Source organism: Hemicordylus capensis, chromosome 15 (genome assembly GCF_027244095.1).
Source record: "Hemicordylus capensis ecotype Gifberg chromosome 15, rHemCap1.1.pri, whole genome shotgun sequence".
NCBI classification, from domain to species: Eukaryota; Metazoa; Chordata; class Lepidosauria; order Squamata; family Cordylidae; genus Hemicordylus; species Hemicordylus capensis.
Genome location: NC_069671.1, coordinates 16278801 through 16303890, shown reverse-complemented (window position 1 = coordinate 16303890; position 25090 = coordinate 16278801). Strand labels below are relative to the sequence as shown.

The following is a 25090-nucleotide window of genomic DNA, read 5'->3' as shown; positions in this document are numbered from 1 at the left end:
GTGATGCAATGTTTGTTTTCAGGGCTGTTTGCCCTTGTTATTCTAGAAGCACATTGGGAATACCGTGAGGTTCCAGGTAAGCCGTCCTGGATAGCAAAGGATCAAATAACAAGGATTCAAATCAGATCAAATCAAACCAAACCTTGATTACCGTCTCTGAGAAGTATACATCACAATATGGCACCCAGAGCTCCATCGGGCAATCGATCCCATTCTAAATGAGTGCAAAAACTGACCTTGTAGACAAAATTATTGCTGTACGATCTTTAAATTGACTTCTTTATTTCAATGCACAGCAGTACAGGGAGCCTTTGTTATTCCATGGTGCGTTGCATATGCTATAACACGGCATTTAGCAACACTAAAGGTTATATATATGCATTCTTGGAGAAAAGATAGGACGCTTTAAAATTCCTCTGACCGGCTTGGTAATCAAGATTTTAAAAAAGGAGTTATCAGTTTGCTACGTGGATTATAGTAGCATACATACAATAACAAGGATTCAGCACTGGATTAGAAAAGACTTGATTTTGTTAACACAGCCTGCTGGGATTTCTGTTCCCAGTGGGGCTGAGACCCACAACTAATTAGCACAAATGGGCAGTGTGTGTGTGTGTGCGCGCGCACACACATGTGCACGATGCTCTGCATAGCAAGATGCTGAAGGGTATACCCACTCTGCACTCAGCACCACTGATTTTTGCCCTTCCACCAAAAGTAATTGCAATTCTGTGCGACTCGTGCTCAAAAGACTCGTCTCGGAAAGAATATCGATACGAACGGGCAAATGCAAAGGCTGAGATGCAGGCTCTTATGCAGAGGGAGGTTCACCATTCCTCCCCAGGCCTGGCGTTCAGAGCCGGGTGGCAGTTCAGCTGATGAGCTGGGAGCTGGATGTGGTTATTTGATCTTACTGTTTTGTTTAGTATTTACCTGGCAACATTCATGTGAGATCGGTGCCATTTCCTCAGGCATCTGCCCGGAGGAAATGGGAATATAAAATTATACATGGAGGAAGAGGAGAGAACTGGAGGTTTGTGAACAGGGGGAAAGTATGAGAGCATCTTCTTCGCTAGGAACCCCACCGCCCATTGAGGTCATCTGAGGAGGTCCGTCTCCAGTTACCGCCAACTCGGTTTGGTGGCCACACAGAGACAGGCCTTCTCGGTTGCTGCCCCCAGATGGTGGAATGCACTCCCTGTTGAGTTACGATCCTCCCCATCTCTGGCTGTTTTTAAAAAAAACATTTGAAAACCCTTTTTTTAACCCAAACTTTCTTAGGTTTTTAATTAAAAAACAAAAACTGTTTGTTTAGTTTTATGGTTTTCAAATTATTGTATTGTTTTAACTGTTATATGTGTTGTCATATGTTCAATTGTTTTAATTGTTATATGGGTTTTAATAGTTGTCGGCCGCCCAGAGACGTAAGTTTTGGCGGGGTATAAATTTGAATGATTGATAGATAGATAGATAGATAGATAGATAGATAGATAGATAGATAAATAAATAAATAAATATGCATTTATTTCTGTTACTTGTGCGCAGGCTTATAGCCAGTCTCAAAGTCGGCGGGGGGCGCTTTGCAAAAGTCAGTGGAGCGGGGGTGGGTGGGAGGTTATATGGGATTTTAAAAATGATTTGCAGCCTGGGGCAAATTTGGGGGCTGTCAATTACAGCTCATGACACCCTGTAGTTACGGCCCTGCTAGTGCGTAAGCTTCCGAGCAGCTCTGGAGCCAAAATGGCTCCACTCGGGTCAAGCAGGAAGGCCAGATGAGTCCAGAATTGCGTCGATCCGTGCCAAAAGGCCTGGTGAACCTCAGCCTGCGCAAGAACCTGCACATCTGCCTTTGCGTTTGTCCGTTTGCTTACACATTCCGTAGCCCATCTGTTTTCTTTCCGAGGCGGGTCTTGAAAGCACGAGCTGCACGTCGGGTGACTGGTGGTTGCGTTTATCGTCTCTGCGCGTGGCGAGCTCACCCTGTCTGCCACAACATTGCTTTTAATTGCTCCGCGTCCCCAGCTTTTCACATGATGTTACTCTTTAGCAACTGTTTCCACACTTAAACATACCATCCGGATTCTATGTTCATAAACAAAGGTTTCATTGGGTTTGATGTCAGCACGCCAGAAAAGGAAAGACACACACCGAAAACACCATGATATAGATTAAGTCAAGAGCACGTTCATAAGCAAGATTCTACCAGGTGAGTCATCACCAATGCAATATATTGTTCCCCAATATGTGGGATGTCTACATAAATAAATAAATTAAATAAATAAACACTGCAAAGCCGATACTCTTCCATGGTGCTCTGGCCACTTCTCACTGCAAATTGTTCCTTTGTGTAGTGGTTAGAGTGCTGGACTAGGACCGGGGAGACCCGAGTTCAAATCCCCATTCAGCCATGAGACTTGCTGGGTGACTCTGGGCCAGTCGCTCCTCTCTCAGCCTAACCTACTTCACAGGGTTGTTGTGAGGAGAAACCTAAGTATGTAGTACACCGCTCTGGGCTCCTTGGAGGAAGAGCGGGATATAAAATGTAGATAACAATAACAATGATAAATAATAATACTGGTTGTGATAAGAATTGGGAAGCAATTGGTGAACTGATGTGAATGGATGGAAATTTCAGTGGCTGTGATAGGAGAACCTAAGAACAGCCCTGCTGGATCAGGCCCAAGAAGGCCCATCTAGTCCAGCACCTGCTTCACACAGTGGCCCACCAGATCCCACTGGGAAGCCCACAGGCAAGAGGTGAGGGCATGCCCTCCCTCCTGCTGTTGCTCCCCTGCAACTGGGATTCAGAGGCATCTTGCCTCTGAGGCTGGAGGTGGCTTATAGCCCTCAGAATAGTAGCCATTGATAGACCTGCATAAGGTAAAGTGTGCTATCAAGTCAGTTTCGACCCCTGGAGCCCACAGAGCGCTGTGGTTATCTTTGGAGTAGAATACAGGAGGGGTTGACCATTGCCTCCTCCCGCACAGTGTGAAATGATGCCTTTCAGCATCTTCCTGTATCGCTGCTGCCCAGTATATACCTGTAGACCTGAGTACCTTGGGCTAATGATGTTTCTGCAGATACGTAATTGTGTTGTTTGTGTTTTAGTTAGGGCTCAGTTTATTTTGTGTGTTGGTCTATCGACCGCCAATATCAAGCCTTTGAAACTGACAAGATGTCTCATCTACACCCGGCACGGTCAAGCAACAGAAGACACTCATCATGAACAGAAACACCTTTATTGAGCATCTGCCTGCCCAGAGCACATTCAGTGCACTTTGGCACTGCAAAGCTACGTTTGTCATCTCTCCATTAAAACCCAAACATGTTTGTCTATGTGAATCCACAAGGCGGACAGTTTATAACAAAGTTGCGTCAGAAATGAGCTGGTATCAGATTTCTAGGTCCAAGCACCCAGAGAAAAATGCTTCCCCAGCCCGAAAGAAAGCGTGTGTGTGTGTGTGTGAGCTGCTTCTCAGGACCAAAATGACTGGACTGAGTACAGCCTCCCTCGTCTGCAAAAGTCCACTTTGAAAGAGGAAGAAGCAACACACCAAGAGCTCGAGGGAAGTCCGTGGGTGATTAAGTGCACTGGGCAACCGTCCAGGCCGTGAACCACATTTTCCAGGGGAAAGTGGCTGGGCTCTCCAGAAAACCAGAGAAGCCTCATCACAGCGAGAGACTTCCGATGAACTCCGCTGGCCTTCGCGGCAAGAGATCCTAACCCTCGTGCCCCTTAATTACAGAGAAGCGGGAGTTGTGACCAACTTTTACAAAGTGGTTTGGGAAGGTGCCGTCCGTTGGGCACAAAACCAGAGAGAGGAGATCCAGCTGGGGCGGCCGCCGGAGCAGTCTTTAGCTAGACGGTGCCTGGATTCTGAAGCCATAATCAAATAGTCAACGGGTGTCTCGGCTGTACTAATTTGGATTGGGGGGGGGGGGGCGCTCATGTCCGTGTCCCCTCTAAGGTGTGCACACAAGTGTTGTTGTTTTTAACGCCAGCTCAGTTAATTTTAGATCCTGCTCAAGCTGAATCGGGAAAGCCTCACTCTGAATTGCACGTGGGCTATGTTGTATGGGCCCACCTCCTGTAGGTTTGGTCTGACAAGTAGTCTTGCTGTCAAGCCAGATTCTGCAAATGCTCGCAGACTGGAAGGTCAGACCTCTGCTAGGAAAGGGCGTTGCAGAACTCACAAGTATTGGACAAGTCCTGAAGAATGCCACAGCTTCGGCCCTCTGGTGGACTACAACTCCCGTTCTCCCCAGCCACAGTGGCCAATGAATGATGGGAGTTGTAGTCCCACATCTGCAGAAGGGGCCAAGCTGTACAGCCCTGCTTTATAAAGATCCCTTTCTGGCATGTGTTTGCAAGCTAATGGAGACATTTTACCTACCGATCGCTAAGGCAGGGCTGCTCAAGTTTGGCCCTCGGGCAGCTGTTGGCCGACAACTCCCATAATCCCTGGCTATTGGCCACTGTGGCAGGGGATTATGGGAGTTGTAGTAAAAAAAAAAAAAAAAAAAGGAAGGCCTAAGTTGAGCAGGCCTGATCTAAGGCAATGAACTCTGTTTTTCTCTGCCAAGATCACGCCCACCAGGTGCTATCGACAAAGCAGTGTGATTCTGCAGCCTCATCGCCCCTCAGTATCAGTTGAGTCGGGGTTCTGAGCAAGGCCACAGACATAGAATTTATTGTGGCTGCGGAAGATGGAACTCAACAACCGCTGGAGGGGCAGGTTTGCCCACCCCCTGTTCTATGGGGAGATTTTCATTTTGTTTGGAGGAATATTCAGTCATGTGATCTGATAGTCCGTCTAATTGTTCTCATCGATGTGTGGAATGAGCTTCGCAGCGTCCCACGCACACACACGCATTCCGAGCGAGGCCTTCCCGATTCAACCTGAGCAGGCTCTAAAATCAACTGAGCAGACAAAAAAAGACGTGTGTGCGCACCTTAGACCAGGCCTGCTCAACTTTGCCCCCCCCCCTGGCCCGCTGTTTTTGGACTACAACTCCCATGATCCCCAGCCACAGTGGCCAATAGCCAGGGATCATGGGAGGTGTCTGCAGGAGGGCCAAAGTTGATCAGCCCTGCCTTGGAAGGAAGCCTGACGTGAGCCCCACTCCACCGCAGTCCAAGTTAGTACAGCCTAGACACATGTTGACCATTTTACAAATGAAAGGACTAAAGATGTAAGTATTCCACACACCTACACTAAAACCCTTTCCCCCTCTGGCTGCAGGTTTCTCTGGCTAAACACAGTTCTCTGGATTGGGGCCATGATGGCTGCCCCCCCCCCAATTAAGACACACATTAGTAATAAAGCACCTTTAAAGAGGCTTTTCCCAACATTGAAGCGAAAACAAGGAGTTGCCAACTAAACTGCTACTTTACAGATAAATTTTTTAAAAAATAATAATAATAATAAGGACAAAGCACAAGCTTCCAGCAGCTTCAGCTGTTTCCAGGAAAAGGGGACACCATCAATTTCGGAGTTATATTTCTTCTCATAAAGGAATTTGTTTGCCATAGAACTGGAAAGCCACCTTATTTTTACTCTGGCCGAGTTATGCTTGCCTTCTGCAGCAGCAGATGGTGTAAGATGTAGTCTGTGAGAAGGCGGCCAGCTACAGGTTACAGGCTAAATTTGTGTATGCTGGAGCACAGCCCTTCTCCCCATAAGACACTCCCCACCCCAATTTGGAAAGCAACCCAGAGAAAGCCATGGAGCGAGAAAACCCAAAGAGCAAGGAGATGTTGGAAAGAGAACAAATGTTAAGAACAATACAGAAAACAGGGCAGGAGTGGGGTGTGTGTGTGTGTGTTTCCATCTGGAATCCAAAGCCAGCAAGTTCTAAAATGGTAGTAACAGATTTTGCCCATCATTGCAGTAGCATGCGTTTATGTGTATCTTTCTCAGCCTGCCTGCTGGCAAAGTGAACCACGTTTAATATCCTGGGAAGAGAGATGCATTTCCTTTTCTTCTCACTGCACCCTGCAACTCTGTCACACGGAAAAATCTAACAGTGGATCTATTGACAGTCTGATCCAACAAAGGCCCTGTACTAAAAACAGAAGCCACACCACAGAAGTGCCAACACTGTGGACAAGATTAATTTGTTGGATCACCTTCTCCAGCTCTGTCTCAGCAAGAGCGTTTCAGAGTATGAAAGGAATAACAAGAATTGTAGATGCTTTATGAGTCAAACTCCAGCAGGCTATTTATACCCAGAGCATTTTTTAAAAAAACACCTAGTGTATTTATTTCTAGGCATCTGAGGATTAACAGCAAGTCACTGCTTTGTTAAGATCATGGGTTTGATTCTGGGGACATAGCCATACCTTTAGAAAGAAAGTCATTTTAATGGGTTGCACGTGGTGTGGCAAACTCCAAAATGCTGAGAAATAATCTAGAGCTGCTCTACATCTCATAGAAACATAGGAAGCTGTCATATACTGAGTCAGACCCTTGGTCCATCTAGCTCAGTATTGTCTACCCAGACTGGCAGCAGCTTCACCACAGTTTCAGGAGGGAGTCTCTCTCAGCCCTATTTTGGTGATGCTTCCAGGGATTGAAGCTGGGACCTTCTGCATGCAAGCAGGTAGGTGCTCTTCCCAGAGTGGCCTCATCCCCTGAGGGGAATATCTTCCAGTGCTCACACATGTAGTCTCCCATTCAAACACAAGCCAGGGCAGACCCTGCTTAGCAAAGGGGACAATCCTGGGGTTTAAATTTTTTATTTTATTTGACTACATACATAAACGCTCACTCTACTGTCAAAACCTAATCAATGCTCCCCACAGTTAAGGCCAGTGAAAAGGATGACACTGAAAAAGCTGGAAAGTGTTTGCTCAGAATGGGAATATTTAGCTCAAATCAGAAGTACTACTGAAAAGCACCCGAATGCACGAACACATTAAAGAAGGTGGTTTAAACCTCGCATATTGCACTTAAGGTTAGGTTTAATCACAAGGCGAGTCAGTCACATATACCAACATAAGAAAATTGTTATTTTCCCAACAGCAGGACAAAACACTGCTGCATATAATCCACCGAGTCCTTTCCTGGCGATGGAGGCTTGAACTCTTTAAAGCTGCCTGATTTTTTTGTCTGTGTTCTTAATGTTGATGTCTAGTGTGTCGACTTTTGTGGTGAGACGGCCCAGGATGCTATCCTGATCATCGATTTCAGTCTGCAAGCCAAGAGCAAGGTTCTTGAGACGGCCCAGGCCAGAGGACATTTCGTCTGCAAGAGACCAGACCAAAGACACAGGGAAGTTAGCAGCAGCGAGAAACACAATGAACATTTGGGCAGGTCTGTGTGCAAGAAAGTATTGCTCCAGACATATTCTGGGCAAAGGGGTTGGATGAGTCGACAGACACACTCGTTTTCATTTCTGAATGGTCTGGGGCTGAAGGGGCATTTATAATGGGCTCTAGTCTGCAAAAAGCCTAGGCCAAAATCCATCCCCGGCACAGTACCTCCAGTGACAGTTGCTGGTGTGTGTATCTGATGTTTCTGTTTAGATAGTGAGCCCTTTGGGGACAGGGATCCATCTCATTTATTTATTATTTATCTGCGTAAACTGCCCTGATCCAGTTTTGGAAGGGCAAATAAATAAGAAAATATTTATGTTAGGACTGTTCTTGTTGGGGATGGCGCCATAGCTCACTGGTAGAGCATTTGCTTTGCACGCAGAAGGTCCCAGGTTCCATCCTGGCAGCATCTCCAGGTAGAGCTGGGAAAGACTCTTGCCTGAAACCTTGGAGAGCTGCTGCCAGTCAGTGTGGGGACGACGAATATTGATATATCACTCTTCAACCAAAGTTCTCAAAGCGGTTTACAGAGAAAAATAAATAACACATAATAAGACGGTCCCCTATTTCCAAAAGGCTCACAATCTAAAAAGAAACACAAGACAGATACTAGCAACGGTGATAGGACAGTTGCATCCCGGTCAATTGCATCCCGGTCAATTGCATCCCTGGATGTTCCTTTTTTTTGTGTCCCGGACAATTGTGTCCCTAAAGAAGAGATTGTTGATTAAAATAACCCCCTCGTAAGAAACATATCCCGTCTAATCCCATCTAATTAGCATAACTGATCAATTAGCACATGAGGGGCGCCTCATTTGTGACTCAGCAAACGAGGGACGCAATTGTCCGGGATGCAAAAAAACAGGACGCAAACATCCAGGGATGCAATTGCCCTAGTACCTACCAGCAACAGCCACTGGAGGGATGCTGTGCTGGGGATGGATAGGGCCAGTTGCTCTCCCTCTGCTAAATAGAAGAGCACCACCACTTTAAAAGGTGTCTCTTTGCTCATTTAGCAGGGGTTCCTGCTAACAGTACTGAGCTAGATGGACCACTCGTGTGACTTGGTCTCAGGCAGCTTTCTGTGTTCCTAAAGAATTCCCATCCCACTGAGGTCAGCACATTCCTTTTTGAGGACAGTTTTGTGCAGTCAAAAAGCAGTATCTCAGAGGTTTTCAACCTTGGATTCCACAAGGCTGGGAATGATGGGAGTTGCAGTCCAACAACGTCAGGGGACCAGATGTTGAGAATCCCTGTAGCATCCTTTTGGAGGAGAATGCATCTCCCTTGCCTGTGGAAAAGGGAGGCAAGCCAATTCTCCTTGGCGGCTGCTTGGCCAAGGCACTAGAAGAGGCAGCCACGGTTTTCAGCCTGGCGACCAAAGCCAGTGTTTCCTCTAACAGGGATTCCCAAACATTGTTGACTTCAACTCCCAGAATCCGCAGCTGCAAGGGCTTTTGCTTGGGGATTCTGGGAGTTGTAGTCCACAACATCTGGGAATCTCTATTAGAGGGAACATGGCGTTCGGAAACTCAGGCTGGTCTTACTCACCTAAGTTGCTGTCAACCTTCTGGTGGTAAGCTCGGAGATGTTGATTCTTGGGGTAGCCATCAGACTGGACAGAAGGATTTGTATTGTTTGCACTGGAACTATAATCTGGGGGGCGGAGAAGGAAATACCACGCTTTTAGATATTTACTGATTGCCATCATTAACAACGAAAACCTTGCTAGCGCTAGTTCTGAAAGAAAACGCTATCCTGTGAAGCAGGCATGGCTTTGAGAGCATTAGTATGGTTTCATATTGTTCTAATTACCCTGTACTAATATAGAGAGTGGTTCCTATTCAGTTGATCATTACTTGTAAGTGAGCAACACAACCCACTCTTTCAGACCTATCAGTCACCATTCAGACCATTGGAATCACAAAGCTATTGTCTTGTATTGACAAGTGTATTGCCTGTACAGTAGGGACACAGAAACTAAGAGGCCAACTCGACCTCTGTCAAGCATTACTGTAACAAGTTGTTTCCCCCAATGCTAGGCTACTTCAGTCTGTTTCATGTGGGTTCTCCTTGAAGACATGCAAGACTGGGGTAGGCACCAAAAAGAAATCTAGATAGAAATGGCCATCTCTCAAGTCAGGGCCACATTAAAACACTATTCTAAGGTCTGGTTTCCTAAAGCTCAACAGATTGTAGAGCCTTGATCAGCAGGGGATCTTGTCAACAGGCAATTGCAACTCGGCGGATTATTATTATTATTATTTACATTTTATTATCCCGCTCTTCCTCCAAGGAACCCAGAGCGGGGTACTACATACTTAAGTTTCTCTCCACAAAAACCCTGTGAAGTAGGTTAGGCTGAGAGAGAAGTGACTGGCCCAGAGTAACCCAGCAAGTATCATGGCTGAATGGGGATTTGAACTCGGGTCTCCCCGGTCCTTGTCCAGCACTCTAACCACTACACCACGCTGACTCGCTCTCCATAGCAAACCAAGAAGAGTCTCCATGAAGTGGGGAGCAAAAGTATTACCTTCCTCATACACACAGCTGCTGGTCTTGTGGAGCTGGGCTGGTGGTAGCAAGCATGACTTGCCCCTTTGTTAAGCAGGGTCTACCCTGGTTGCATTTGAATGGGAGACTCCATGTGTGAGGAGGACTGTAAGAGATTCCCCTCAGGGGATGAAGCCACTCTGGGAAGAGTAAAAGGTTCTAAGTTTCCTCCCTGGCTGCATCTCCAAAATAGGGCTGAGAGAGACTCCTGCCTGCAACCTTGGAGAAGCCGCTGCCAGTCTGGGTAGACAATACTGGGCTAGATGGACCAAGGGTCTGATCTGGTACATGGCAGCTTCCTATGTTGTTCCTATCCCTCCCCTGTTTAACCCGGCTGAGAAAGACAAGGGCCCTCTACTACATGCCCCTGCCCCCACAATAATTTCCCTAGGCATGGGCAAATGAAAATGTGGTAGAGGCGGCCACTTTGGAAAGGAGGCAACTAAGGGGTGACATGATAGGGGTCTATAAAAATTATGCATGGTGCGGAGTGGACAGAGATAAATTTGTCTCCCTCTCTCACAACACGAGAACCAGGGATCACCCCATGAAACTGAAGGCCGGGAAACAAGAGCAAGTCCTTTTTTTTACACAGTGCATCATTAATCTAGGGAATTCTTTGCCGCGGGGTGCGGTGAGGGTCGCCAGCTTGGATGGCTTTAAAAGAGGATTAGACTAATTCATGGAGGACAGGTCTAGCAGTGGCTACTAATCTGGTGGCTATAGGCCACCTCCAGCCTCAGAGGCACGATGCCTCTCAATACCAGCTGCAGGGGAGTAACAGCAAGAGAGAGGGCATGCCCTCATCTCTTGTGGGTGGGCTTCCCGGAGGCATTTGGTGGGCCACTGGGTGAAGCAGGAGGCTGGACGAGATAGGCCTTGGGCCTCATCCAGCAGGGCTGTTCTTATGAGCCCATATGGAAGAGACTTTCTCCTTGTGCCTTTCTGCCTGTCCTTTCTCCTACACACCTTTGCTTTCCCAACCTGAAACTGGCTCTCGACGCGCCAAATCAGAAACAGTTCAGCACGGCCAGAGGGAGGGGGAAAGACGCAGGAGAGGGCAGAAACAGAACCATCTCTTCGTGTACCCATCTGTCTTTCCCTGAGCACATCGCTTGTGTGGGGGAGGGGGAGAGAGAGGAGCAGCCAGATGGTACCCTTCGGTCAGCTGGACGAAGCCCACGAGATGCTCGTTGCAGAACCCTACTCTAAACGTTCTGAAAATACAGCTTTGTAATCTACACTGAGTCTTTGCAAGGGGTGTGTGTGTGTGTGTGTGAGAGAGAGAGAGAGAGAGAGAACGAACATACAGATTTAACATTAATAAATAGATTTAACACCTTTCTGTTGGAAGGCCTGCTGCTAATTCAAGGGAAAGAAGTAGAAGCACTGCTCCCTCTTTAAGGCATGTGCACGCGCTCACGTGTTTTTTTGATGTCCGCTCAGTTCATTTTAGATCCCGCTCAGGCTGAACCAGGAAGGCCCCACTCTGAATGCACGCACACGCACGGTGCCTTGATACTGGGGCCCAGAACAAAATTCATTCCGCACACAGATGAAAAAAAAATTGAGAGAACACTCAGTAGAAGAGCTTGTTACAGCCCAGGAGACAAACCAGGATCTAAAAAGAGCAGCAAACTGTTTATGCGCTCTTCAAATGCACCCTTGGAGACTGCTACAGACGGTTCTGATGCTTCAAATACCTGACACTCAACATGTAAGAAAGCAGAAGGCGGCTTTAGTTACATGAGGGAACAATCAAAACAGGGCGGCATCTAGCTGTAAAGAGAGGTTTCTCAGTCAGAAGTTCACAGCTCTGTCTGTTGACAAGACCAAACAAAACATGCCAAGAGTCCCACAATGCGGATTAGGGTATGCGATTAGCAGCTTAAAGGACTGAATCAATGATTTTGCAGATAAGGAAAACTTAGTGCAAAACACTGTGTTTGCTTTTACTACTTGGTCCTTTGTTTTTACCAAGTGCCAAACAAAAATGCCAAACAAAAATAAAAACCATCCAATCTACCGGTCTTATTTCTTCTCTTCTCTGTCTTCCTGACACATGCATCTATCTACAGAAGTTGCCACTCAATATGTCTGAAAAAAACGGGCCCATAATAGCTTTTGTCACAGTACATTTTTAGTCTCAGAGGCGTCACAGGCTCTCTCTTGTTTCTGCTGCAAGGTACGGTTACAGGGGTGTAGCTACAATTGAATGGGGGGGCCACAAAGGGAGAGGGGATCTGGTCTTGTGGTCACAAGCATGACCTGTCCCCTTAGCTAAGCAGGGTCTGCCCTGGTTGCATATGAATGGGAGACGATGTGTGAGCACTGGAAGATATTCTCCTAAGATAGAGCCACTCTAGGAAGAGCTTCTGGATTCTAAGTTCCCTCCCTGGCAGCATCTCCAGGATAGGGCTGAGAGAGATTCCTGCTTGCAACCTTGGAGAAGCTGCTGCCAGTCTGTGAAGACAATACTGAGCTAGATGGACCTATGGCCTGACTCAGTATAGGGCAGCTTCCGCTGTCCCTGGGTCCCTGAGGGAGCCCCCCCCACACAGCTGGATGACTGCGTGCTCTTTCCTCTCTCCCTTGTGCCGCCCTCAAGAAGAGAAGGGGAGGGGCCCATCTTCATTTTCTGAACCGGGGCCTACTCTAAACCTTGATACACCCCTGTCTGGCTATCTTTCTGGAACTGGTATTTCCTTGAATATTCAAGGTATGTAACATTACATGGTTTTAAAAAAATCCCCCAAATCACACAACGCCAGCTGCAGAACCACATTTCCCAATGCACGCAGTTCTTAAATATGCATGCAATATCACGCCGGGCTCAAGTAAATGAAGCAAACAGGCTGTACTGGAGTGAGGACCAGTACAGCAGATATGCCCCCAAAAGAAGGTAAACAGCCTAAGTAGATTGGCCTAGCTATATACGCTCCTCAAGTAATCACAAGCCTAGGGGAGGTTCATGAAAATGGCTACATAGTCAAGCTAGAGCAATAATCAGGACTAGAGATTTTTAAAAACGAGCTGGGCTGGGCGCAGAGCATCTGAGCCTCTAGTTCTCCCTGCCCAGCCGCCTGCCCCAGCGCCGTTTCCTTCCTCCCCCACCTACTGTTGCCATTTTCTTCCGCCTGCCCCCTTCTCCTCCAGTCTGCCGGTGCTGTCGTTTCCCCGTCCACTCCCCTCCGCCGCTGTTTCCTTCCTTCTGCCGCCGTTTCCTATCCTCCGTCAGCTCTTCGAACTCTCGCGAGAGCTGCTGTACATGGGATTAGCCACGGGTATGCCTTAGCGAATTATATATAAAGAAGAAGATGCTAGATTGACAAACCTGAGTTATCCAGCTTCCTCAGGTTTGGATGGCTCTCTTGGTATTTGGACTCCTGCTCTTTGCTGACAGATATGGCTTCTCTTAATCTGGAGACAGAGGGGGAGGGGGGAGAAGAGAGTCAAACCTGTAGACACAGAGACTGTCTCCAAACTCAAGCAGAGTTTGCTTTAAGAGCAATGGCTTTTGCTTTTGAAATTTTCAAGCTTTTGGCAGAGTTTCACCATCGTTCATTTCTATTCCTTTGGAGGGAACAATGAAACAACCGCTGAAGTCAAAAGCACAAGTTCACTTAAGTTCACTGGCCATGTTGAGACCAAAACTAGTCCACGGAAAACTATGTCTGGGATGCAACAGAGAACCTATTCAATTAGCTCTGTCCAAAAATGCAATGTGCCAGACGTTCCCAAGACTGGTCTTCCCAATACAAGTCTTCCCAAGTCAAATGATAAAACCTCTGGGAGAGAAGAACTTCTCTGAGCTTTCACACAGAACATGTCAGCCTTATTTACCATGTCGTGGAGTAGACTTAATGCTGAAACATGGACTGAATCAGTTGGTCCTATTCCATGTGCCCCTGAATTTGGTTTATATGCAACCATCTCCAGCCTAGGTAATATGAACCTGGACACATTCAGAAACTAACTCTGAGATACCCGATTAAAAAGTTAGGAGCACACCCAATTTTATTTAACATGGATTGCTAACAGTCACACACAGCAATGAAATCAGGTAGCAGCAGGGGAGATTTCTGTGCAAGAGGAGTGGGGTAGAAAGGGGAGGATATGCAGAATCCTACAGTCTGCTCCCTAAACCTCCAGCCACAGAGGAAAAATGCCTCTGAATACCAGTTGCAGGGGTTCCTGATCTTACAACAGCATGGATCACTTGAATGTAGCAGCAAAAAACGAGTCGTGTGTATGGAGAACGGCCAGCTATACATTTTAAATACCAGTCAACTACTATGTTAGACAGGCTTCTTGCAGATTTTACATTACAGAGCAATTTGCATCTTTCTTGGCTTTGTTGAAAACAGGCTTGGGCATTCAGCAGATGCTCCCAGAGAATTACTCTTTTTGAATCCTCAGATAGTTATGTTTAAAACAAAAGACCCAGCTTCCTGGCGATGGCTCAGTATCCAAGGATGATATCACATTATTTTGCACTTCACACCTTTCTTGGGAAAACGGGTACAGGGGGTATAGTCTGAGGGCTATAGGTCACCTCCAGCCTCAGAGGCAGGATGCCCCTGAATACCAGTTGCAGCGGGAGTAACAGCAGGAGAGAGGGCATGCCCTTAACTCCTGCCTGTGGACTTCCCAGCGGCATCTGTTGGGCCACTGTGTGAAACAGGACGCTGGACTAGATGGGCCTTGGTTCGGATTTCAAACACAAAACTGAGGCCCAATTGCACAAAGCAGCTTTCACATGCTGCATACTGTAAATCTTTCCTTGGAAATGAGTGAAATATAAACTCACCTGTTGCTGGCTTGGTATTCTGCGGCCCCGTTCTGCTCAGGCTTGGTCTCTGGAGGTTTGGCTTTGAAGTAATTGACAAAGCCGCCAAACACGCTCTTAATGCTGTTGATGTGTCTCTGACTGGTTTTTAGATCTTGGTCCATCTTATCCACCATCTGTTCGGTGCGTTTCAGGACCTCACCTTGTCGTGTAAGCTCCTGCAGAAAGTTACAGGATTTTATTTTATTTTTTAACTGAGATACATTTGCTCACAGATATTCGTTTGCTCACTAATTTTGTGCAAAGCGCCTTGAGCATATGTTTGGGCGGTATATAAATATGTTTAACACAAATAAGTGACTGATATGGTTTACCCCAGAGGTCACAGAGAGAAGCACAATCCTGTTCAGCGCTGAACAAAATGTTAAACAGAAAATAACGTGCAGAAAAATGGGAAAGAAGTTTCATTTCACATCTGTCTTTTAGCCTCTATGCCAGGCATCTCCAAACTGCGGCCCTCAGATGTTGCTGAACTACAACTTCCAGCATACCCAGCCACAAAAAATTGTGTCTAGGGATGCAGGGAGTTGTAGTTCAGCAACATCTGGAGGGCCGGAGTTTGGGGATGCCTGCTCTATGCACTAGCAATAGAGCGAGAAATAGCAGCTGCTTGTACTTTTCAGCTTGAGCAGAGCAGGGCATATGCACCAATGGAAAAGCAGAACTGAAAGAAGGTTTCAGACCAGAAAGCAAAACAAGATTCTGAAAGGCTTGGCAAATGAGACAAACGGAGAAATGCCCAAGCAGTGCTTCCTCTAACAGGGATTCCCATATGGGGAATGGTTCTCATGTTGAAGTGTATGTTTATTTGGCCCAAGTGGCTCCTGCTTGGAAAATAGCGAGGATCACTGTTATACGGTATATCGGGTTACACACATACTTGAATTGTTTGTAAGACTGGTATTACGATTACCGTTCTTAAAATGAATTATTGCTGGGCTACCCACTAGTAAGTCGATGGTCAACAGTAAGTCAACAGTAAAGGATCCAGCAGTCAAGAAATACGCCGCAGACTAGTACTTGGTAGGATTGCAATGAAGGCCTTGGAAAGGATATTTAGATGCCGTGACGTGCCTACACCTACAAAGACTAGAATAGTTTGGACCATGGTTTCCCCTGTGACACTCTATGGTTGCAAAAGCTGGACTTTGAAGAAGCAAGATAGGAAAAGTGTTGACGCTTTTGAACTTGGGTGCTGGAGAAGATCTTTGAGGAGACCATGGACAGCCAGGAAAACAAACCAATACATCATAGAACAGATCAATCCAGAATTTTCACTCGAGGCATAAATGACCAGGCTCAAACTATCATACTTCGGACACATTATGTGAAAAGCCAGCTCCCTTGAGAAGTCCATAATTCTAGGGAAAGTGGAAGGAAAGAGAAGAAGAGAATGACCAGCAGCAAGGTGGATGGACTCGATTACAACAGCAATGAAGGCACCACCGAGAGACCTTCAAGGCCAAGTTGAAGACAGATCATCCTGGAGAGAATCTATCTATGTAGCTGCTAAGAGTCGACAATGACTTGACGGCACTTAATCACCCACTAGTACATAAAATACTTGGAGAAGCCTTGCTTACCTCTGATGCGGCTACTCCAACTTGCTCAGACTCATAGATGAGCGACAGTGACCGGTTAGTGCTATCCACTGTGGCCTGGGATCGCCTCAGGACCTCTTGCTGCAGGTACCTCTGCCTGTCTGTAGCTTCCCCAGCAGGTTCATTACAATCATTACTGCGATCATTCCACTTCACTGGCTTTAAGTCTTCGTCATCGTCATCATCAAAGGGATTGTAGCTTTTTGGATGGGACGACATAATTCCACCTCCCAGTTAAATTCCCCTTTATAGTGAGAATGTAGACAAGTGTCAGACGCAGGGGAACAAAAAAATTCACACTGATATTTTCCAGACTGATGTCTTCGTTTCAGAGATGGCTGGCATCCATGGGATGGGAAAAGCAAACCCTGTAAAAGAAGCAAAGTCGTGCTAATATTTAAAACTGTGGTCAAAATGGCTTGCTGCGACAAATACCAACCTCTATCAATGTTTCTTGATTTTAATGGTTTCATTCTGTGTTTGTTATTCTAACATAAACCGCCCTAAGCCACTTCAGGAAGGGCGGTATATTAACCGAATATAAATAAATCAAATAAATCAGACAGTGTTTAGCCTGATCAAGGCAAAACACCCTGCTAGATCAAGGGTAGGCCACCTCGGTTCTCCAGCCGTTGCTGAACTACAGTTATCATTTCCAGCAATTTATTAACAAAAATTGAAAGATAGTGCACAAGTAACTTCCTCCATTGTGTCAACACTTCCCTTTGGCCCGAGTTGCCTGCCCTTCCTGCCATACTTTACAATTATATTACAGTTATAAAAAGTTCTTTATCATCAAGAGAAGGTGCCAAACTATAAACGACACGTGCCAGATGACATGACAGTACTTCTGCTGGAATCTGATTCAACATTACTGGTAAATCATACAGCATTCCTGGTCTCGAGATGAGTCACTGCACAGTGCTAACGTCTCAAGATCAATCGTCATTTTGAAGGCATGCTTCATCAGCATTAATTCTTAACAAAACAAGAGGTTAGTTTGGGATCTCATTACACAAAGACCACCATGGCAATGAGGAAAAAAGACAGACAGATGAGGCTCTCCAAGCAATCCTAAATCAACCCACTAAGGCATTCACATTTACCGGAAGATCCTTCTAGTCATCTTTACTGCCATCTCTTGGCAGCCTCACAAAAATAAATAGGACTTGTTGACGGTTGGACAATGGTAAGCCACGATTTCCATGGAATTTCCTTTCCTTATCAGATTGCAGCATTAAACGAACAAACAAACACAAGGCACTTCTGAAGCTCTCAGAGGTGAAAAAGCTGCCTGCTCATAATACATTATTATAAATTAATTAATTATTATTATTATTATAAAAATAACCATGTACACCGCTCTGAGCTCATCAGAAGAAGAGCGGGATATAAATGTAAAAAATGAAAAATAAATAAATTTCACATAGCCTCTTCTTCTGGATGTGTCAAGCCTAACCTCCAAATGCAATTGGGGTCACCAAGGCCGTCTTAACACAACACATCCTCCTGTTAACTGAGCACAGAAACACCTTTTAAGCGGTGCTTCTTATATACTTGGTAGGAGGAGAGGCATTCACTGCCCCCCGGGTTCAATTGTAGCTACACCCCTGGGGTCATCTTAACTCAAGAGTCGTCTTCTGTTGGGGGAAAAGAGGGGATTGTGAGCCTTGTGGGGACAGGGGGGCATTATTTTATTTTTTAATTTCCTGAGAAGAGGCATAGAAATCACAGGGGAGAGGGGGATCCTTTTACACCTATAACCTGAACAGGGTGCTGTTGTTGTTAAAAAAAACTGGAGCCAATATGTGAAAAAATATTACCCCCCTTCTTCTCCCCAAATCCTCCCCTCCCCCCTCCCCCTCCCCTTCACACACACTCCTTAGTTTCAATCCACCAGTATCTGCTAGCTTCTGGGAGGGAGCTTCCCCAGCCCCCCACTCCCCTCCCTCACCCCCTACCCTGCTCCCTCTCACCCCCCCAGCCCCCCACTCCCCTCCCTCACCCCTTACCCTGCTCCCCCTCCCTCCCCCAGCTCCCTCCCTCCCTCCCGTCCCCCAGGCATTCTCCTCTGCCCCACTCCTAATTCCCGGGCCCCCCACTCCCCACTCCTTCTCCCCAGAGCTGACCCACCAGCGTCCTGTCAGAGGCCGCTTCGCCTTCTTCTCTCTTCCCGTCACGAGAGCAGCAGCAAGAGCGGAGGCGCCTCCCTCCCACCTCCTGGGCCAAACCACCTCTAAGCGACGGGGGTGTGTGGTGCAGAGGGAGGAGGAGCATAGTAAACAAAGTGGGCGCGGTCGGAACAAACCAATTCCTGTTTCCACGGGGGGGCATGGAATTATCACGGTAGATTTCCGTTCTCTTCCCCTTGAAATAATAAGAATTCAGGGGAAACGCAGCTGCAGTGGGGAAATAAAAAGTTATGGGGTAGGGGGACAAGAGAGTACAGCGAAGGGAGGAGGAAAAGAAGGTGTGTGAGATGATGGTTTTTGCCAGAGTAGGATCCCGGAAGTGAAGTCAAAACGGGCGCCGCCATGTTTGGCGAGAAACCACAGAGAAGGAGAAAAAGGACACGTCGACGTAGCGGCACTTCCGGTGCTTGGTTTTCCTTGTGGTAACTGTAGCACCTCTGCGCATGCTCCTATACAGCCGAGCACGCTCAGTAGGGCTAAGTGAAGCCGCTTTCTTCTTCAATGCCCACAACCCAGCTAGGATGCCGAAGGAATTATCATACAGAGAAATGTCGACACGAAAATACTAGCGGAAAGGAGGTGGCATAGAGACGCAGAGGCCTAGAGCGGCACCATCACCCCGGTGCCGCCGCCGCCGCCAACGCCCTCAAGCCCGGCGGCAGCTCCCGCGAGAGGAGCGACGCGAGAGCGCGGCCGCCGGGAGGAAGGTTGGGCAAGATGTCGGCCCTGGCCGTGGCGACGGCGGCGGCCGCCACCGCCGCGGCAGTGACCGCGGCGCGGGCGGAGAAGCCCAGCAGCCCGGGCTCGTCGCGGGGCTTCTACTTCAACACGGTGCTGTCGCTCGCCCGCTCGCTGGCCGTGCAGAGACCCGCGCCGCTCGAGAAGGTGCCGCAGCCGGGCGGGACGGCGGCAGGCTGGCGCTGGGCGGGTGGGGGGAGAGGGGTTCTCTCCCAGAGGCTGCGGACTACAACTCCCAGAAGCCCCCGCTGCTGTGGCCTTGGGCCGGGGATGGCGGGAGTCGTAGTCCACAAGGTCTGGGAGGCAATCCCTCTTCCAGGGAACACTGGATGGCAGCTGATTTGGGGCGGGGTGAGGCGGGTGTGCCAAGGGCTGAAGCCCCTCTCCCCCTCTTTGCTAAGCAGGGACCGCCCTGGTCTGCATTTGGAGGGGAGACTGCATGTGCAAGACCTTCCCTTTAAGGGGTGGGGGCATGCAGAAGGTTCCAAATTCCCTCCCTGGCAGCATCTCCAAGAGAGGGCTGGGAGAAGCTCCTGCCTGCAACCTTGGAGAAGCTGCTGCCAGCCTGGGTAGGCCATACTGAACTCGATGGGCCAAGGGTCTGACTCAGTAGAAGGCAGCTTCCTAGGTTCCTATCAGTGCAACAGGGACTCCTTGCTGGTCTTGCAGTAGCCAGCATGAATGGTTCTCTTTGTTAAGCAAGGACCGCCCTGGTTTGCATTTGGATGGGAAACTATGTGTGAGCACTAGAAGATATTCCCCTGAGGGGATGGGGCTGCTCTGAGACGAGCATCTGTCTGTCTGCATGCAGAAGGCACCAAGTTCCCTCCCTGGCAGCATCTCCAAGACAGGGCTGAGAGAGACTCCTGCCTGCAACCTTGGAGAAGCCGCTGCCAATCTGTGTAGGCAATACTGAGCTAGACCAACCAGTGGCCTGACTATATGGCAGTTTCCTATATTCCGTTTCCTATATTCCTGTTCAGCACTCCAAGAGATGAAGGCTGCTCTGCCCTGCAGAGTTGGTGCCAGGAGAAAAATAATAAGCTGTTATTTTTGTTGATGATGATGATGATGAGGTATCATGAGTAAAGACACTGTTTACCCAGCAAAGCAACGTTCAGTTGTTTCATGTTTAGCAATAGGCTTAGTCCTCCAGCCTAAGACTGCTGATCGGTGACGCCTTAATGAAATTCCTGTTGTTATTGGTGGTGGTGGTGGTTGTATCATGAGTAAAGATACACAGTTTGCAGAGAGGTTCAGTTTCTATTGTCTGTTAAGCAATAGGTTTATTTCTCCAGCCTAAGGCTGATGATGGGTGATGTTTTAATGAAGCCGCCACTCCGACGGAACAAGCCCTCAAAACGTTTCGAGTGTTTCAACCATAGGGAACAATGGGGAAACTCAAAATACCCCATTGTTCCCCATGGGTAGCCTCTGGGGTCACCAATGTGGGTTGGGTGCTAGGGCATGGTGGCAACCCACCAAAGAAATGGGAAAGTGGGTGATTTTTTAACACATTTTAGCCTCCCCCACCACCACTAATACAACACAACTAAACAATGTACTGAACTGTATTGTGTGCAGACTAGTTTTCTGTTATATAAGGGCAAGCTTACTGGAATTAGACCAGTGGTCCTTTGTGGGGTACTCTAAGCATTAGTATAATCTTGGCTAATTGTTACTTGTATATTAGGAACACACACACATTTGTGGAAGGACTTTCCCCCCCTAATCTAGTATTAACACAACTGGAGAAATTTGCAGTTGCAGCCTCTTGGGGGCTCGGGTTTTAAAAGGGCTATTGACTGATCAAGGTGGACACAATCAGCTCTCTTATGTAACAGGCTGACATTTCTTTTAGAATCTGCAATATAATTTGCTTGTTGGTCCCTGAACCTAATTCCCTAACGGTAAGCAACTACGTAGATGGAGTTTATAATGGTTTCAGAGACATTTGGCTATCGTTTCATGGCTCACATTTTAGGATATATATTCTGGCTTTTTGTACTTGGTTTTTGTGATATACATATGAACACAGGAAGCACATCATTAATCTGTGGTGTTCTCTGCTATGGGACGTGGTGATGGCCACCAGTTTGGATGGTTTTAAGAAGGGCTTTGGCCAATTCATGGAGGACAGGTCTGCCAGTGGCTACTAGTTCTGATGGCTATAGGCTACCTCCATGTTTGTTCAGAGGGAGAATGCCTCCAAATACTAGTTGCAGGATAGCAACAGTAAGAGGAGATGCCTTCAACCTGTGGTTGCTTGACTTTCCAGGGCATCTTGGGCTACTGAGGGAAACAGTGCTAGACTAGATAGGCCTTGGGCCTGATCCAGGAAGGCGCTTCTTACATTCTTAAGCTGCCTTCTACTGAGTCAGACCATTGGCCCATCTAGCTCAGTGTTGTCAACAGCAGCTTTTCAGGCAGGAGTCTCTCCCAGCCCTACCTGGAGATGCTGCCAGGGATTGAACCTGGGACCTTCTGCGGTCAAAGCAGATGCTCTCTCTCAGTGAGCTATGGCCCCATCCTCATAAATGTTGTGACATCTATACGCACAACTTATTTTAAACATTAGGGAGCATAAAAGGACACTGATAGTTCAATCTGGCCGGTTAAGCTAGTATTTAATCATAAAGAATTACGTGATATGGCACGCCTTCTTGGGAAGCCCGGTGTGTTTTAGCGACACTATGGATGAAGAAAGTATGGTCCCAGCCGTGGCAGCATCCGTGTGTGATTAAGGAAATTCCCTATCTGACAAGGGAATTGGGTAGTTTAATAACTCATGACTGAACTGTGTCATTCTTGCAAAAGAGCCGTCTCGTACCTTTAAAGGTGAATACATTTTTTGAGATGTGACGCTCTTGTGGCTAGAGCCCATTTTGTCAGTTACAGGCTAACTGATGCTACAGTAAATCTGTGAATTGCATTGAAGGAGCAGAGCGTCTTTGCATTTGGAAAGCTGTTCACTATCAGAGAAGAGATTTTGGTTTCTTTTTCTTCTTCATTGTTTTGTATTTGGCTCTGTCGTTTGCCTTGTCATGAGGGCCCAGGGCTGATGATTTTATAAAACCCAGTGTAAAAATAAACAGCTGCTTGCAGCCTAAAATAGATAAAGCTGCTGTCCACGATGGAGGCAGAAACAAATGTTAAGTTGAACCAAAATAATTTCCACTTAAGTCTTTGTTTTCTTCCCCAGGAGTTCATGATTCTCTCCCCGCCCTGTTCATTTCTCCTAAACATTTTCAGTTTTAGTGTATTAGCATGTAATGCGTCCATATTGAGCAAAGAGTGGAGTAGAGAAGTGCATGAAATGAATTTTTCAATTTATTTTGAATTTGACTCAAATTCTGAAAATTCATTTCGGATTTGAATCAAATTAGAATCTGGTCCGGAAATCTGATTTAAATTCGAATCTATTCAACCCTGTTTTGGCACCTTTTTTAAACAATCAGGGCGGCTGAATGGTTTTTGAAAGGTGCCAAATGGGTCTCAAATCAGAATTGAATCAGATTTTGAAAACTCAGTTCGAATTTGAATCAAATTGCTCTTTTAAGCGGCGATTCAATTTTAACTTTAGTCACTTGAATCACCCAGTTTCGAGCTGAATCAATTCAAATTCAAATCAATTTGCACATCCCTAGTGTGGACTTTTTTTTTGGAGGGGTGTGTGTCTTCTGTTACCAAGATTGAACTGAAGAAAGTAGATTCCTTATCCCTAGAGTGTGATAAGACTAATATAAACTTAAGGACTTGAACCGTTACAATTGATGATGGCAGATATTTAGAAGCACCTACATTCATTTTTGCAACAAATGTCCTCATATTATCTCTTTTTTCTTTCTGTAGGTACAGAAGCTACTGTGCATGTGTCCAGTAGACATCCATGGGATCTTCCAGCTAGATGAACGTCGCAGGGATGCTGTGCTTGCTTTGGGGATTTTTCTAATTGAGTCTGACCTGCAAGTAGGTGTCTCCCTTCCTTTAAAGCAGCTATTTATTTATTTTAAGGGTTTTCATCCCACCTTTCTCTGCTGTAAGCTGCCTTGTGTGTGTGTTTAACAGTTTTTTTTTAAAAGAGGGGGAAATAATAAATACAGCACATGAATTAAAACTACAAGGTGACTAAAAATCTAAAAGCAACGGACAAAAAACCTAAATGCTTCACTGCTCTCATAAATAATCTAAAAGCCAAGTGAAAGTAGAAAGTTGGCTGTGGCTGAGCAAAAAACAGTGAAAGGGGGCACCTGGGCACTTCTACGAAACTACCGTGTTCTCCCTTAGATGCCAGACAGACTGGAATGCTTTAATTTGCTCAGCCACAGATTTAATTGACTAATCTAGCTTTGTATGCTACTTGATCTGTGTGGGGCTAATCTTTAGGAGAACTATGTTCACGTTGTATCTAGATTCTCATTATGATGTGTTTCTTTAAAAAAATAAATTTTAATTTCCCTTCCAGCATAAAGATACTCTGGTTCCTTATCTTCTCCGACTGCTGAGAGGCCTTTCCAAAGTGCAGTGGATAGAAGAGAGCAATTCACGGAAAGGCAGAGGTAATTTGGTGTTTGGTTTTTTTGGTAAGAGTGTACACACCTAGGTAAAGTGTGCCGTCAAATCGATTTCGAATCCTGGTGCTCACAGAACCCTGTGGTTGTCTTTGGTAGAATACAAGAGGTGTTTCCCATTGCCATCTCCCACTCAGTCTGAGATGATGCCTTTCAGCATCTTCTTATATCATTGCTGCCCGATATAGGTGTTTCCCATAGTCTGGGAAACATACCAACGGGGATTCAAACCGGCTGTTAGTCAAGCATTTCCCCTCTGCACACTTAAGGTGACTACACCCCTAGGTAGCTTTCTGTAATTAAATAATGGACGTAAGTGGTAGGGTTCCTGAGCAGTCTTCTCTCTAACAGGGAGTCCCAGATCAAATCAATCAAATCAAATCAAAGGAGTCAATCAAATCAAATCAAATCCTAATCAAAGGAGAGAGCTTTGGGAGGGAGCTTTTTCCAAGGGAAAGACCTCCACACTATCGGCTTTTGCCAGCGTGACTGGGTTAAAGACTCGTTATAGCTGTGCGGGAGCTACTCGCATAGCTGGGTGAACGTCTCAGAGACACCTATCTCTTAATTATGGAGTAGAAAACGAGAATGTGAAATGTTCTTTTGATTGCTATGGGCTTAGCTGTTAATAGTCTGGTGTTGGTTGGCTGTGCCATCGAGTATGGAGGATGTTTAGTCTTGTGATGCATAATTGTTGGAATTTGGTTCAGATTCTCAGTCACCCTGTTTTGTCTTTTTATGACAATGATAGGCCTTCTTCCAATTGCTGAAAACTTCAGCTTCTGCCTGGTGACCCTGTTGTCGGATGTGGCCTATAGGGATGCCACTCTGAGAGAGCAGGTAAAATCCATGGAAAGGATTCAAACGTGCAGTGTGATAAATGCTGATATAGCTGATATTTCACATGTAGATTTATTTATATAGTTCACAAAACTGAAGTTTCCATTGAATGTTACGCGAAGCTTCCATTTGTTAAATCTCACACTGAAAAGGGAAATTCACTCACCCGGCGACGTCTGTCTGGATTATTTTAGGTTTGGGAAGCAATTTTGCAAGTGATGCAAGTCTTGCTGGGAATGTGCCAGTCGCCACAGATCCAGGATAAAGGTATTAAAACTGATTTTCCAGCTCCTGCTGGTTTTTTAATTGCAGAACTGGACTTGGGTGGGTTCAGACAACACAGGGGGGTGTGAGCCATTGGCATCTCCTGGGCTCCTTACTGAGGTTTGGTGGGTTGTGTGAACCCTCCCAATGCACAATCCAAGTTC

The 25090-nt window shown here is 46.5% G+C and overlaps 2 protein-coding genes across 3 annotated transcripts in view; one reads left to right on the top strand and one right to left on the bottom strand.

Moving 5' to 3' along the window:
* Positions 1–6723: 6723 nt before the first annotated feature.
* Positions 6724–18763, bottom strand: SNAP29 (synaptosome associated protein 29). Its single transcript, XM_053279293.1, has 6 exons — positions 18455–18763; positions 16304–16689; positions 14682–14878; positions 13206–13291; positions 8870–8974; positions 6724–7247 (listed from the first exon to the last, which is right to left on the bottom strand). Exons 2-6 carry the CDS (start codon positions 16538–16540, stop codon positions 7090–7092), a joined length of 783 nt encoding a protein of 260 aa, XP_053135268.1. The 5' UTR covers positions 16541–16689; positions 18455–18763; the 3' UTR covers positions 6724–7089.
* Positions 18764–19008: 245 nt separating this feature from the next.
* Positions 19009–25090, top strand: part of PI4KA (phosphatidylinositol 4-kinase alpha) — a 65485-nt gene continuing 59403 nt past the window's right edge. For both annotated transcript variants that reach the window (XM_053279291.1, XM_053279290.1), the window contains exons 1-5: positions 19009–19398; positions 23104–23220; positions 23717–23810; positions 24574–24662; positions 24857–24929. In XM_053279291.1, coding sequence (XP_053135266.1) covers positions 19231–19398; positions 23104–23220; positions 23717–23810; positions 24574–24662; positions 24857–24929 — 541 coding nt within the window. In that variant the 5' untranslated portion in view covers positions 19009–19230. The remainder of the gene's footprint in view (positions 19399–23103; positions 23221–23716; positions 23811–24573; positions 24663–24856; positions 24930–25090) is intronic.

What these genes read in the sequence shown, in the direction of transcription:
- SNAP29 (XM_053279293.1), bottom strand. Translation starts at nt 16,540, where the DNA reads ATGTCGTCCCATCCAAAAAGCTACAATCCCTTTGATGATGACGATGAC. An exon ending in TTGGAGTAGCCGCATCAGAG is followed by an intron (nt 14,879 to 16,303) that starts GTAAGCAAGGCT and finishes AACTTTCTGCAG; the next exon opens with GAGCTTACACGACAAGGTGA. An exon ending in GAAGGTTGACAGCAACTTAG is followed by an intron (nt 7,248 to 8,869) that starts GTGAGTAAGACC and finishes GGTCTCTTGCAG; the next exon opens with ACGAAATGTCCTCTGGCCTG.